This window comes from Leptosomus discolor, chromosome 6, assembly GCF_034619465.1.
Source record: "Leptosomus discolor isolate bLepDis1 chromosome 6, bLepDis1.hap2, whole genome shotgun sequence".
In the NCBI taxonomy this organism is placed as follows: domain Eukaryota; kingdom Metazoa; phylum Chordata; class Aves; order Leptosomiformes; family Leptosomidae; genus Leptosomus; species Leptosomus discolor.
The window spans coordinates 43,924,073-43,938,313 of NC_141396.1; the positions used below are offsets into that span (position 1 = coordinate 43,924,073).

The following is a 14,241-nucleotide window of genomic DNA, read 5'->3' on the forward strand; positions in this document are numbered from 1 at the left end:
TCATTCAAATGAAATCAAATGAAGGACCCACAGTTATCAAACAGATACAAACACAAAATGTAGATGTTTGTAAGCAAATTAAAACACTGGACTTGTTTCAATGTGTTTATACTGGCCCATTACAAGGATTCACTTGCAATGTATGACATTAATAACTTTATTGATTTGAATGAGTATCTATATTTTTCTTTCAAACAAATGGTCATTGATATTACTGTCCTTGGCTTAATGGTTGTGTATTTCTTGGTCAAATATTATTTTACAGGGAGCTGTCTTAAATAAATTTAAAATGCATTCTGAAGGTGAAAAGAAGCAGAAGCATACTGCAGATGGAAATAGTCGTAACATAACCATATTCAGCCAGGGTCGGGAATCTGAAGGCCAACGGTAAGTATTCTTAAACATTGTAAACATGTTCTGTATTGAAGCTTGTAAGAGTATGTTATCTTATTTTAGATTTTATGCTAGATTTTTTTTTTTTTTACTTTATTTTATCAGGCAAGCCTAATAATAGAAAGATTTGTATCAGCTTGAGAGTAGCATTGATTGACACATTCATTTGGTGCAGAAGGACCTTTTATTTTTTTCTTTTAAGGACTAAACATCCACAGTATTGCCTACTATTTATTGAAAAACAATTCTGAAATATGACAGAAATGGTGCTGGAATGGACATCCTGGATACACTTAGCAGCTAAAAATGACCTTAAAATTTTTAGTATGGCAGAGAATCAATATTTTACATACATTGAACATCTTATTTATTCCCTGTCCCCCATGTGCAAAAATTTGATTTTATGTTATCTTCCTCCTTCTTGTTTTGAAAGCTATGTACTGCTTCAGTTCACGACCTCCCTTATCAGATTGGAACCACCAGCCCTTGTTGGTGGCATTTCACCCTTGAGAAGGGTGAGCTGGGATGAGCTTGACTTAAATTTACAGCAGTCAGGAGCTGATTCTATTTATAAACCTGGTGGTTTAAATACAAATATCTCAAGAATGCACAATGAATCATATTCATTTTACACACAATTGTTTCCTGTAAACTTATTTCATAATTATAATTTAATTGAACTTCATTAATATATCGCAGTAGTATTTCTGTGAAATGTTGTTGCTTTTTTAAATGCACTAAAGATATCATACCTTTTTTAGCAAGCAAAAGAAGAAAGCAGAAAAGGCTAAGGTGGTCAGCCCATTTGCACTGGTAAGATTTATTCTTGCTCTATATGTGTACATGTATATACACGCACGTACATTTCAAAGCGTAAAGAAGAAAAGGTTAAAATTATGTTAGCGTGCTGCATATACAGTCTTTTCTCTACCAAATACTTTGATACCACAGAATATTGGGTATAATACAGCAATCATTTCTTTTTGTGGGTGTAGTTCTATTAAATTACCTGTCTTATTACTGATATGGATTCTTAGGCATCCTACCGTAGGAAGTTATGCTAAATGCGCCTGTGCTAGATTTTTGTTTGTGAAAGTTAGGGATTTCCATGTTCAGTCATTTCTTCTGACACAATGAAAAGGCCATCCATATATCTAAGATTCTGTGTGGTTTTGTCCTCTAAATTACTGGAGTCAGGTACTAATCATGCTAGTCAGCCCCATTAATCATTATTCAGTCACTTGAGTCCGCAGTAAAGGGCAACTTCATGGCACTGATGAAACTTAAAATTTGTGTACTAAAAAGTACTTCAAGTTCCAGAAATTCTTCATTTTTTGTATATTTTGAATATTTAATCAAAGTAAATCCTAGGTCCTCTTCTAAAAACACTAAAATGTTTTACATTTTGTAGGTTTAGCGTGCATAATGCGCAGCAATGATACTGCAAATAACAGAAATAAAGCTATAGCCCATGATGCTGGCTAATGCCCAGTTTCTCTACTTTGCTATACCAGCTTGCACTTGTACAATTACATCATACCACTACTATTTACAACAGTAAACTTAGTATTTTACAGTACAGAATAAAGCCAATGATTTTGTAACAGATGACCTCAAACTTTAATTTCAATGGCAAGCGATATTTAGGATTGCATTATTCTTTGATAATGTCTGTGGTGCATTAGGAACAGTTTTTCTGACTGCATAATAACAAATTTACAGTAAAGGAAATTGTTGCCTTAATTATCACAATGCCATTACAATTTCTTATAATTTGACCTTTAAATGGCAAACTCAAAAAGTGCAGATTTCCTGTGTCTTATTTTCATATGGCCTTTCTAAAGTAGTACACTACTCTGGTTTTGAGAGTTTATAGTATAAAAGTATTTATATTAGAAGGATTTATTCCTGTACATTTAAATTGTTTTGAAAACTTAATTTCTAATCAGATAAAGTTGTATTTTTGTGACACTAGGTATAACACTGATAGCTTTTTCTTGACTTTCTGGACTTTGTAGACATAACAATGTGTTAGCATTCTAATACCACAGAATTAATTTCTCTTTTCACTCACAGTTTCGATACTCCAGTTGGTCAGATAGATTACTAATGATATTAGGCACTGTCCTGGCAATAGTCCATGGAAGCAGTCTCCCCATTGCGATGATAATTTTTGGTGATGTGACTGATAGCTTTGTTGCTTCTGGAAACTCAAATTTTACAGGTAAGAATATATCTGCTATGAAGAGAACAATGGCTCATATTTGGAAAAGGGCCAGGGAGATTCAAGCATCTTGACAGGAGACATTGATGTCAGAAACCCCAGCTTGCTACTATACTATGATGCAAATTAGTAACTCTTGTGTTTGTTGTAGTAGAGATGCACTGTGGAATTTTTTTTGCTCCTAATTCTTAGTTTCTGCATTAGTAGATTTTTCTTTTAATTTTTTCAAATTATCTGCTGCAGTGCACATTCAACAAATCATGTTTAACTGTGGCTGTGATAAATAGAAAGAGCCTGGTTTTCTGCCTCCTCTTCATGAGTTGCTGTTGATCCCCTTGCATCAAACCTGATAATTATAGTACGCAAAGTGAATCAGATCAGTAAGCAGATCCCACAGAAAATTCGCTACCAAAAATAAAAGTACTAATTTTCTTTTGGATCAATTTGTGCAATAGCCTTGTTTGCTGAATCAGAAGTGCAAAATCAAACACAAAGGAAGGCAGGCACTGCCAGATACAAGAGGGAGGAATGATACTTTCACTGTGGTATCAACTCACTGACCAAATTACATCATTTTCTGAACTCACGCATTACCTGTTAAACTTGTGAACAGGTTTGTTGCCTGAAATATTATCTAATAAAATGTCATTAAACATTTTAATAAAAGTCTATTGGAGATATGGAAAAAATAAAGGATGTGACTATCTTCTGTCTTACATCTGTTTTTGCTCTTATTATGCTGCTATAAGAGAGAAACGGGCATATCAAAATAAGTATTTTTTAATTTACTCCTTCTCAAGTACAATAAATTGATCACATTTTTATGGTGCAAATGCAAACTGCTGCAGCTGTAGTCTTCTCAAAACATTTGTCACTGAGTTCTCATGTGTAAAATTTTAAGGCCAACACCAACATTGTAGCCAATCTTTTCATAGTGTGTTAAGCCATCTACAGTTACTGATTTGATGTCAGTGTCTAGGACTGCATTTTTAACGGGTTTTGGCATATACAAATGCCCTATTTTTTCAAAAAAAGAAAAAAAACAAACTGAGCATTTAATGGATGCTCAAGAGGACCTTTTAATCTCAATTTACACGAATGTAGTTTTGTAGTCAGTGGAGTTATGACTAACCTTATGTTAGTATAATAGTTGGTTTTGAATAGGTAGGAGCCTGAAATCATCACACCTCTCCTTTCACTAAAATCAACTTGATTCAAAAGGAAATGTAGTAACTCAAAATTTGCTCAACAGCGTGCAGGAGAACAGATTTGTTAAAACTTGCTCTATTGAAAGTATTTACTCTTTTCCTTCTTTCTAAGGAAACTCTTCTGCAGTGAATTCCTCTTATGAAATTCTTGGCAAACTGGAAGAAGATATGACAAGGTAATTAGAAATTGATATTTCCTCTTATTTTTTTAATGTAGACACATATTTCTAATCAAGGAATTCTTCTTCCACAGATGATTTGCATACTTTAAATAAGATAAAAGCAATGGTTGCTTGAATAATATATGTGACTAAAGATTTGCCATGAGATTATTGGAGGCACTGGGAGGATTCTTGAACACCCCCAGCTGTTCCAAACAACTTCCCTGTAAACTTTTGCTCTTACCCATCCCACCCCCTTTTCAGGAGTGCTTTGGTCCCACCAAAGCTGCTCTGTGTCCCAATTCCATCCTCATTGCCTTCCTTCCTTCTTCTCTTCCTCTCAATTTATAAACAGTAACAATTATGCAAAAAAATTATATTGATTATCATCCATCGATTCCTTGAGCTATGGTGATTCACTGATAAAAAGCACAATTAAAATTGCCAGATAGTAACTACTTTGCTGCCAGAGCATCAAGTTCAACTAAATTATCTGGACTACAGAAAACACAGAGTTAGATTATATGCAACCTTAAATCTAGCATTCTAGAGCTGGCAATAGCAGAAGACGATAGTCAGTAGGTGCTTCTGCTACAAAGCTTCACAAAGAGAAGGTCAAATAAGCAGAAACCTTAGCTGACAATAGGTGTGTTTTAAGGGGCTTTATTAACCACTGTCCATAGACTTGGTTTATGCAGGGTGTTTTGTACCACTTCAGCTTCTTTTCTTCAGGTTGAACTCTGTTCCTCGTTAGGTTCCTGCACTGCTGGGGGGCAGGAGGCAGAGGAAATCGGGAGTAAAGCTAAGCCCAGGAAGAAGGGAAGGGTGCGGGAAAGGTGTTTGTAAGATTTGGTTTTATTTCTCATTACCCTACTCTGATTTTATTGGTAATAAATGCAATTATTTTTTTCCCCAAGTCAAGTTTGTTTTGCACGTGACATAATTGGTGAATGATCTCCCTGTCCTTATCTCAACCCACAAGCCTTTCATTATATTTTTCTCTCCGCTGCCCAGGGGAGTGACAGAGCAACTTTGGTGGGACCCTGATGTCCAGCCAGGGTCAACCCACAACTTCACATGTGCCACCTTATCTTCTAGACATTAACTTTGATAGTACAAGTATGAATAAAAAGCAGATAGAGTTTCTCTTTAGAATCAAATTGTTTAATGAGGAATGTATTACTTGTTAGCAGCACAGGAGTAGGCTCTCTTTTCCGAAGTGTCTAGATAGAGCCTTGAGTTAGTGTGGTTGCTTCTTTGAAGCAGCAGCTGTTTGTACTCACCCCTTGTTTGTCTAAGAATGCCTGCCAGCAGGTAAATAATAATAAAAATTGTTTACAAGGACAAAGTTCTCACAGAGGTATGTTTAAGCACTGAACGATACACCTGGACTTGGATGTGCTTGTTACTCAAACAACAGTTTGCCTAAAACCCAAGTGTTTCTCAAAAGAAAAAGAACTATTATTTTACAATGCAGCGAGCATTTACTCTCTGTTAAGGTTCAGCAGAGAATTTACAGAGTATATTTCATCAGCATGGCATCTGGCAAAGATATCAATCCCTTTTGATGTAATTTGTCATGAAACAAAGTCCAAGGATAAAGCAATTCTTTGAAGTGATGTAAGGTCATAAAGTAATTGTCAAAAGTAATTACTGCTGAATTTGGAAGCGGTGTTCTTGGTTTTATTATGGTAGTTTCTGTGTAGAGTTTTAATGGAGCTGAAGATGATCAAGGTCAATATTCAGCTAATCAGCATTCAGTTAGGCATTAACCCATTTTTATTAAACAGTTTAGATAAAGTTAATTTCATAATGAGTATAGTTCCAAAGTCTCTGACTAAAATGTATAGTATCTTACCTACAAAAAAAAGACTGGATTAAAATTTGAAGTTTCATCTAGAAAGCCATTCTCTCTTTTTTTTGAGCAGAGCATTTGCACACAGATTCCTGCAATTTCCTCCTGCCAAGTTTCATGCTACAGTTCTAAAGAATCAGTATGCCTAACTTACTACATGCGTGTGAAAGACCTAAGTGTCATAAAGCTTTTTGCTCATTATTTGCTTTTATGCAGGTGCAGCAGCCTTACAATTACTCGTAATATACACCATGAATATGTAGCCATTGTTTTTGGTCATGTTTTACAAACAGGAAATCAGTTCAGTTCAGTTACAGATTTGATTCTGTTTGAACAGTTTAAAACTGTGGCTCAAATTCAGTTCCAGTTTGAGAAATATAGTGGTTCACACACTCTTTGGCTTTGATTTGATACCCTGCTCATAGCACAGAGCTGAATTAATTTAAAAGTAAAATATCAGTTACAAGTAAAATAGAGAGCAAAAGAATTTTTGCATCTGCTTGCAATAGATGTATACACAGTAATGCTGTATTCTCAAGTCAGGAAATACTCAGAGCATTGATGCATATATATATATGACAGGCGTGATGTATAATGTAAATGTGTGTGTAATATAGGTATATGTGGTTAGGTCTGTCTGTATGTGTTAAAAGAAAAATGTTACAGAGTTTTTGAAAATGACATGATCAAATGAAATGAGTATTGCACCTAAAACTTAGTTCTAAAATAATCTTATGAGAAAATATATACTATATTGACAAAAAGAAAAAGTATTTCCTGTCTAACAATAGCTTTGTTTGTTTGTTGCATAGCTGAAAGCTGATATTAAATACTACTCATAGAAAACTTGGCAAGTTTTAGAGAGAAATGTAACTCCAGTATAAACATATAAACTCTAATTCAAGTCTGAGATGGAAGAAGTAAGCATCAAGCTAAGTACAGACTAACGTGGTAATTACAACTATTTTCAGAGAATCTTGTCATTTTTTTTTGTCTTTCAGATATGCGTACTACTATTCTGCAATAGCAACTGCTGTTCTTCTTGCTGCTTATATCCAAACTTCATTTTGGACCCTAGCAGCAGGCCGGCAAACAAAAAAAATTAGAGAAAAATTTTTTCACGCAATTATGAGACAGGAAATTGGATGGTTTGATGTAAATGATGTAGGAGAACTTAACACTCGTCTTCTAGAGTAAGTATACTATACCTTTCCCAATGTTATTTTATCTCATTGTGCAGGTATGTGTTACAATTTTTTTATTTTTATTTTTAAATTGGATTATTTCATTGTGAAATGAAATGTCACTGTGAAATTAAATGTAATTATTTCATTGTCAAATGAAGTTTTCAAGTTTTCTCATGGAGAGTCTCAGAGGCTGAACTTCTAATACTTCTGATACCAGGCTGTCACAAGGATATCAGAAAAGCATTTTGATAACTTCCCTTGAACTCTGAGGATGACTAAAGCCCAGCCTATGAGATTACCCCTATGAAGAGAAAACATAGTTCATTTCTGTGGACACTGAGGTCTGAATAAGGTGTTGACTGACTCCAGTAGTGTGAACAGCTTTAATTGCATGATAAGCTATTCTTTTCTCTTTGCCTACATGCAAAGCTTTATCTTTTCTTTCCAGATATCATACAGTTTCCAAACAGATCAAAAATTTGGAACCAAGAAAGTAAGAGTAATTTCGCACTGTAGGTAGAATTTCAGCCTCTTCAGAAAAAAACAGGTTTATAGCATGACATTTTCACAAGAAATATGGAGTTTTCCTTGAGCACACTATTAATAGTGCTTTATCTTGTTCGGAAGTAATTGAATAATAAAGATTGTCCTCTACGCGGATACCCATGTAACAAAACTTTCTTGTGCTTTCTGCGTTTTCTTTCCTGTCTGGATGTAATTTGTTTTTCAGTGATGTCTCCAAGATTAATGAAGGAATAGGTGACAAAGTTGGATTGCTTGTTCAATCATTAACAACATTTATAGCAGGATTTGTTGTTGGTCTCATAAGAGGATGGAAATTAACCCTTGTAATACTAGCAGTCAGTCCTGTCCTGGGACTTTCAGCAGCCCTCTGGGCAAAGGTAAGTTAACATACATTCAGTGTCAGGTCTTATATTAGTAAGAGATAATTAAATAAATCTACATATTTGTAATTCTGTTAGAATGGATTGCTTAGAACTATTATAGCTTTAGACAACATCTATGTGAATAAGCTCTTAGATGAACTGTATGTAAATACCCTCATGTAGTTTGAATATTATAATTCCCATAGCTTGGACAGATTTGTTTGATTTGAAGCTGTATCTGCCAATGTAGCATGTTTTTATACAGAAAAGGGAGCACGGTATATGAGTAGAATCCACATTGTAGCTGTTAAACTGTTAAACTTCATCCACACGTGTACTTGTTCTGTTGAAAGGAATAATTGCACCTCCTGAAAAATAAGTGAATAAATTAGACTAAGCCTTGGTCTCAGATGCAGAGTTTCTTTTCAGAGTTGTTAATAGCTTTGGTAAGAAATTTTAGACAGACTTAGATGAGAGTAGTATTAATTTACCATGAGATTGGAGTGACTTATATTTGTAGTTTGGAAGCCTTCAGATTTTTATGGTATTTTATTCCCCTTATATATCAAACATCATTTAAACCTTCTGTATCTTGAGTGAGTATAAATTGCAGAAAAGGTAGGAGTAAAGAAGCATGTGCTACACATGTCTACTGGGTAAGAGTCTTCATGGAATGTGGCCAATTAATGTAAGCTATAGAGCCCACTGGCTAAGGTAGCCAGAGATGAGAGTGAGCTGAGATCTACCTGGGGAGAACCACAGCAGCTCAGTCTGAGTAGTCATCTAATCTCCTGCACTGAGTGAAAGCAAAGTGGAAAATCCAGCCCTTTAGTTGTTGAGAATGGATAATGTTGAATTATTTGATTGAATTCATAAGGTACTTAAGGATTTTGATCTTGAACATTCTGCACTCATACATAATATAATCAAAAGGCTTCGTGCTGGAAGAAAGTAGCTGTGATAAAAGCCATTATGAAGTGCTTGAGCTCATTCTGTTTTTCTTAAGTCAAAACGTTTGATCCTGTGTTAGGTTCTCTCTGCTTTCACTGACAAAGAACAAGCTGCATATGCAAAAGCAGGTGCTGTTGCAGAGGAAGTTCTCGCAGCAATCCGCACTGTAATAGCTTTTGGAGGACAGGAAAAAGAAATTAAAAGGTAAGAGCAATGTTTGCTTTTATCAGCTGATTTTAAAGTACTCGCTTCAGATAGTTTAAAATTTTCTTCCATCTTTGGTTTTGAAAGTCTGTCAAAACAAGTAAGTTTCGTGCTTCCTGCATTTTTAGGCAATGGGAAATGTCCGTTATAGGGTCTTATATGTTTTTCTACATGTTGAAAGACAATTAGTTATTTTTCTAGAAAATGACAACAGAAGGTGATACATCGTCTCTACTCTAGAAAGTGTACAGAACTACTTTAAACTTCACACAGTGAGAGCTTTAGACAAAAAAAAAGGCCCTGCCTTGAGAAGAGATGGTGACATCCTTGGCAATCTGATTACTCAGTAGTTGTTGTGAAGGTACTAATAAACACTATCTCTATTTCCGCTATACTGTAAAACGTCGTTCTTGTGATATATTTTTAACTTTTTATCTTAGGCTGACAATTATAATCTCAAAATCTGTCATGAACAGTTCATGATCAAAGTTCATTGACCTGCAGTCTATTGAAGCAATTTGAATGCTGGTCGCTGAACTGCAATGCCCTTTTTTTTTTTCTATATACCAGGTTGACTGATGTTGACCTTTTTAGGAGTTACCTTAAAGTCTCTTTGCCTGACTACCAGGCTACCTTTGTACAGTCTTAGGGCTATATATTTTATATATCTTGTTGTACTTTGTGAGTGTTCTCTTTCTAATTTATCCACAGAGGTTTCGGTGCTGTGTGCCATGGTAGAAGTCTAAGTCTGTTTTGAACTTCTGTCTTTCCTCCAGATACCATAAAAATTTAGAAGACGCTAAACGGATTGGAATAAAAAAGGCTATTACAGCTAATATTTCTATGGGTGCAGCTTTCTTGCTGATATATGCATCATATGCACTGGCCTTCTGGTATGGAACTACCCTGGTCTTAACTGATGATTACACTATTGGCAAAGTTCTTACAGTAAGTATTAATGAGTAAATTCCCAATAATATTGAGAAATACTAAAGAAAATACATTAAAGGCTATATTTGGAACTTATTTGAGTTTAATAAGGATTATGTGCCAAAATCTTCTTAACAAAAAGATGCTCACTGCAAAAGTCTACATGTTTGTTTCTATAGTATCTCAAATTGTACATCAAGCCAAATAAAACATCTTATTTTCAACTGTTCCTACATATTTTCTGACTTCTTAAGATCAGGCTGATACAGAAACTGTTCAATCAAAAACTGAAGTACAGTACCCTTCCTAGCTGCTGTTTGTTTTCAGATTTGTGAGGTTGAATATATCTTCAGGATATAGCAGCAAATGCTCTTTTTTTAGCTGTTATGTGGTTTAAGTAGATAATTTTTTGGATACTTTTCTGATATTTTGGACGATAAGAGCCTGTAATCACTTCTCAGTATTTTTAGAAACTGAGGTGGAGAAAAATAGGAAATATGTCACCATCTGACCAAAGGAAGAAAACCATAACTCGTAAGTCATAACTTAAACTCTTTTTCTGATGTGGCAGCCGTTCTAATTTTGTATGAGATACCAAACAAATACGGTAAGAAGAATAACTCTGTTGACTGTGATGAAACCCAGCCAGGAGACCATATGTGTATATATATATATTTTTAAACTACCTGTTTTTTTTTATTTATGAAACACTGAAGTTTGCAAAAAATGGCTCTGATATGTGTTATTGGTTCCTTTGAACTTGCCCATTTTTTTTAAAGGCTTAAGAACATCTCAGTGAGGTTCACGCCCTTGTGTGTAGTTTTTTCAGTTCTAAGTATTTGCAATTTCTGTTGTCTATGTTGTACTTCATTGGAATGGTGTTTTTATAACATGAATGGGAGGGTGTTGCCTTATTAGGTGTCGCACCTGTGAATGACCACTGTTGGAGAAAAGGTGATGGAAGTGATGGGCCTTTCCTCTGATGTACTATGGCTGTCATTATGATCTCTGTTTGGGCAGTGTGTTTGTATCACTTTTGGTTTGATACTAGCTGAAAGATGTAAACTATGTTCCTCTGAGAAAATAATATATTTTTTCTTTTTCTGTTTTTTTTTGTGTTTGCTTGCACTCACTCCCTTTCAGTCCAGCAAAGGGATCCTGTGGTACTTTATATGGGGAAGCTGGATTTGTATTCTATTTTACTGTTACTTTGAAAGCAGTATGATAGTGCTTTGCATATCCATCTTTGTTCCATTGGAAGATATGCAATATACTTTGCCAAAGAAGGAATTAGTACAATAAATCCTGAGACATCAATTACAATTTTTTGGCATAGATTTTGCATGTCTTAAGTCACTTTTTCACTTATCAATATGTTTGCAACATTCACATTATGCAGGAACTCTCTTCTTGGCTGAATCTTAAAAAGCCTTTTTCTTGGTATTATTCTCTAGTTAAGTGTGACCCTTTCATTTTTTCTTTGATTCTAGATACCTTAAACTTCTGTTAACATGCATGGAGCCTCCTGACCCAAAGACCTCTGATGTAAATAAATAAATTTAATTCTCTGCTTAAGTAAGAAGTGATATATGTCACCATAAACATTTCTTTCAGGTCTTTTTCTCTGTATTGGTTGGAGCTTTCAGTATTGGACAGACTGCTCCAAGCATAGAGGCATTTGCTAGTGCAAGAGGAGCTGCCTATGCAGTCTTTAGTATCATAGACAACGTGAGTACCTTTGCCCTCAATCTCATTTCAAAATGGAGAGACCCTTCTTTTTAAAGTACAGACACGATTTAAGGATATGAAATTAGTAAAAGTAAATAAAGGTGTGTGAAATAAGCAGAAATATAAACAGAATGTGTCATTATTGGTCAGTTCCTCTTTGATTTCTTGAGTTATCATTCCTTGCTTCAAAAGTAAAAACCCCGGATCTCTAAATCTTGGTGTTGGAGGTTTCCTCTAATGTTCTTATCTTGAAGGACATGTCTATGGTTATACACTTATGTGATTACAGCTGCTGTATGTACACCAGCATAGCTTTCAAGGTATCAGTGGCACCACCAGTAGCGTCAGTGTCAGCAAATCAGTAAAACACAACCTGGTAACCTGGATATCAATCACCAAGAAAGTTTGAAATTAGGGATGCTGTGATTTTTCTAGCTAATGAAGCTCTATGAAATGCAATTGCATGTTTTGGAATATTGTTAAGACAGGCTTCAAGTTCTAGACCCACCCTGGGTGCAAACAAAACCAGTTGATAACTGAGAACTCTGTTTCTGCTTAATGGTCAGTGGATTGGTTCTTTCTCACACAGATTGTTTCAGCAGAAAGGGCAAAGCTATAAATGAACAGTGTATGAACAGCTCATTAGAGATGATCTGTTCAGGTTAATCATCAGGAAGTGAATGGAATCTCAAATTATGGCTATCTGTGGGTACAGTCTTGAAGACAATGTACTAAATTCACACAAAAGCTTAAATGGAGAAATTATAAAAGTATTCTTCCATGAGCAGATCATCAGTGTAGAAAGAAGGCAGCAAAACTTCATACAATTTACATGTTTCAGAAATCTCACATAAATTACTTTAAAATTACATTTAATATCTTTGCAGAATAACGGTGCAGTGTAGGACTTCTTTATGGAAAATATAATTTAGAAATAATTTTTTATTTTATTTTGCACAGGAACCTCAAATTGACAGTTATTCAGAGACAGGTTACAAACCAGACTACATTAAAGGGAACTTGGAATTCCAAAATGTTCACTTCAGTTACCCATCCAGACCAGATGTTGAGGTACTGTAAATAAAACTTTATACGTATTACCATTAAACATGTGGATCATATTAGGAAAAAAAAAGTCAAATAAATTTTTGTTGAAAATATAACAATTCCAAGCTGATTCTCTATTTTTTTGTAAATCTACCTTGCCATCACAGTGATTTTAGCTAGAATTATTTATACTTTACCTGAACATATTAAGTTTTCTGAATAATTTTCTCTCTAAAGCTGTGTCAGTGTGGCTTTGCAATAAAACTTAAATATTTATTGCTATCAGAAACTAAATTCAGGCATCTAGCTCAAGTGTTTGTGTATAGTCGTAACAAAGAGATAGTAAGTTTCAAAAGTACCTGCCATGCAGCTCTGTTAAGAGTGTATCTCAACCAGTTAAAGAAAGCATATCCAGCAAGGACTCGTTATATGTGGAATACAGATCAGAATCTGTATTTGGCTGACTACACAGATAAAAAGTTTGCTTTTTAAAGCACTGTCATAAATCCAGAGTCTTAATGCAGTAGATGTGGAAGACATTTGAATGCACTGGTGAGATCACACCTGGACCACAGCTTGAGTACTGTGTCGAGTTTTAGGCGCCACAGTATAAGAAAGACATTGAGGTGCTGGAGAATGTCCAGAGCAGGACAACGAAGCTGGTGAAGGGTCTGGAGAACAGGTCTTAAGAGGAGCGGCTGAGGGAACTGGAGTTGTTTCGTCTGGAGAAGAGGAGGCTGAGGGGAGACCTCATTGCTCTCTATAACTACTTGAAAGGAGGTTGTCGTGAGATGGGGGTCAGTCTCTTCTCTCAGGTAACAAGTGATAGAACAAGAGGAAATGGCCTCAAGTTGCACCAGGGGAGGTTTATGTTAGATATTAGGAAAAATTTCTTTACTGAAAGAGCGGTTAGGCATTGGAAGAGGCTGCCCAGGGAGCTGGTGGACTCACCACCCCTGGAGGTGTTCAAAAGATGTGTAGGTGTGGTGCTTAGGGACCTAGTGGTGGGCTTGGAATTGCTAGGATAATGGTTGGAGTTGGTCTTAAAGGTCTTTTCCAACCAAAATGATTCTAAGATTCTGTTCTATAAAGGGGGTAGATTTAGACCAGTTATTAGGAAGAAGTTCTTCGCTGTGAGGGTGGTGAGATACTGACACAGGTCGGCCAGAGAAGCTGTGGCTGCCCCCTCCCTGGTAGTGTTCAAGGCCAGGTTGAATGGGGCTGGGAGCAACCTGGTCTAGTGGAAAGTGTCCTTGCTCATGGCAGGGGGGCTGGAACTAGATGATCTTTAAGGTTCCTTCCAACCCAAACCCTTCTGTGATTCTATGATTTATGAAAATATTTTCATGAAGAATGTCTTCACACTATTTAACTTCTTCCTTCCCTACCTTGAAGACATATCGCTGACCTCAGTAAAGGGATCTTTCTTACTTTTGATAGGCAGAAAGGAAAGACACAGAGATTTC

The 14,241-nt window shown here is 35.6% G+C and overlaps 1 protein-coding gene across 2 annotated transcripts in view; it reads left to right on the top strand.

Moving 5' to 3' along the window:
• Positions 1-289: 289 nt before the first annotated feature.
• ABCB1 (ATP binding cassette subfamily B member 1) overlaps positions 290-14,241 on the top strand; it is a 44,528-nt gene continuing 30,576 nt past the window's right edge. The window contains exons 1-10 of one of the 2 annotated variants that reach the window (XM_086467121.1): positions 290-387; positions 1,155-1,206; positions 2,470-2,625; positions 3,943-4,001; positions 6,843-7,034; positions 7,759-7,930; positions 8,946-9,070; positions 9,847-10,018; positions 11,615-11,728; positions 12,689-12,799. In XM_086467121.1, coding sequence (XP_086323247.1) covers positions 290-387; positions 1,155-1,206; positions 2,470-2,625; positions 3,943-4,001; positions 6,843-7,034; positions 7,759-7,930; positions 8,946-9,070; positions 9,847-10,018; positions 11,615-11,728; positions 12,689-12,799 — 1,251 coding nt within the window. Of the gene's footprint in view, positions 388-1,154; positions 1,207-2,469; positions 2,626-3,937; positions 4,002-6,842; positions 7,035-7,758; positions 7,931-8,945; positions 9,071-9,846; positions 10,019-11,614; positions 11,729-12,688; positions 12,800-14,241 lie in introns of both variants that reach the window. The other variant, XM_086467122.1, reaches the window with a different exon arrangement.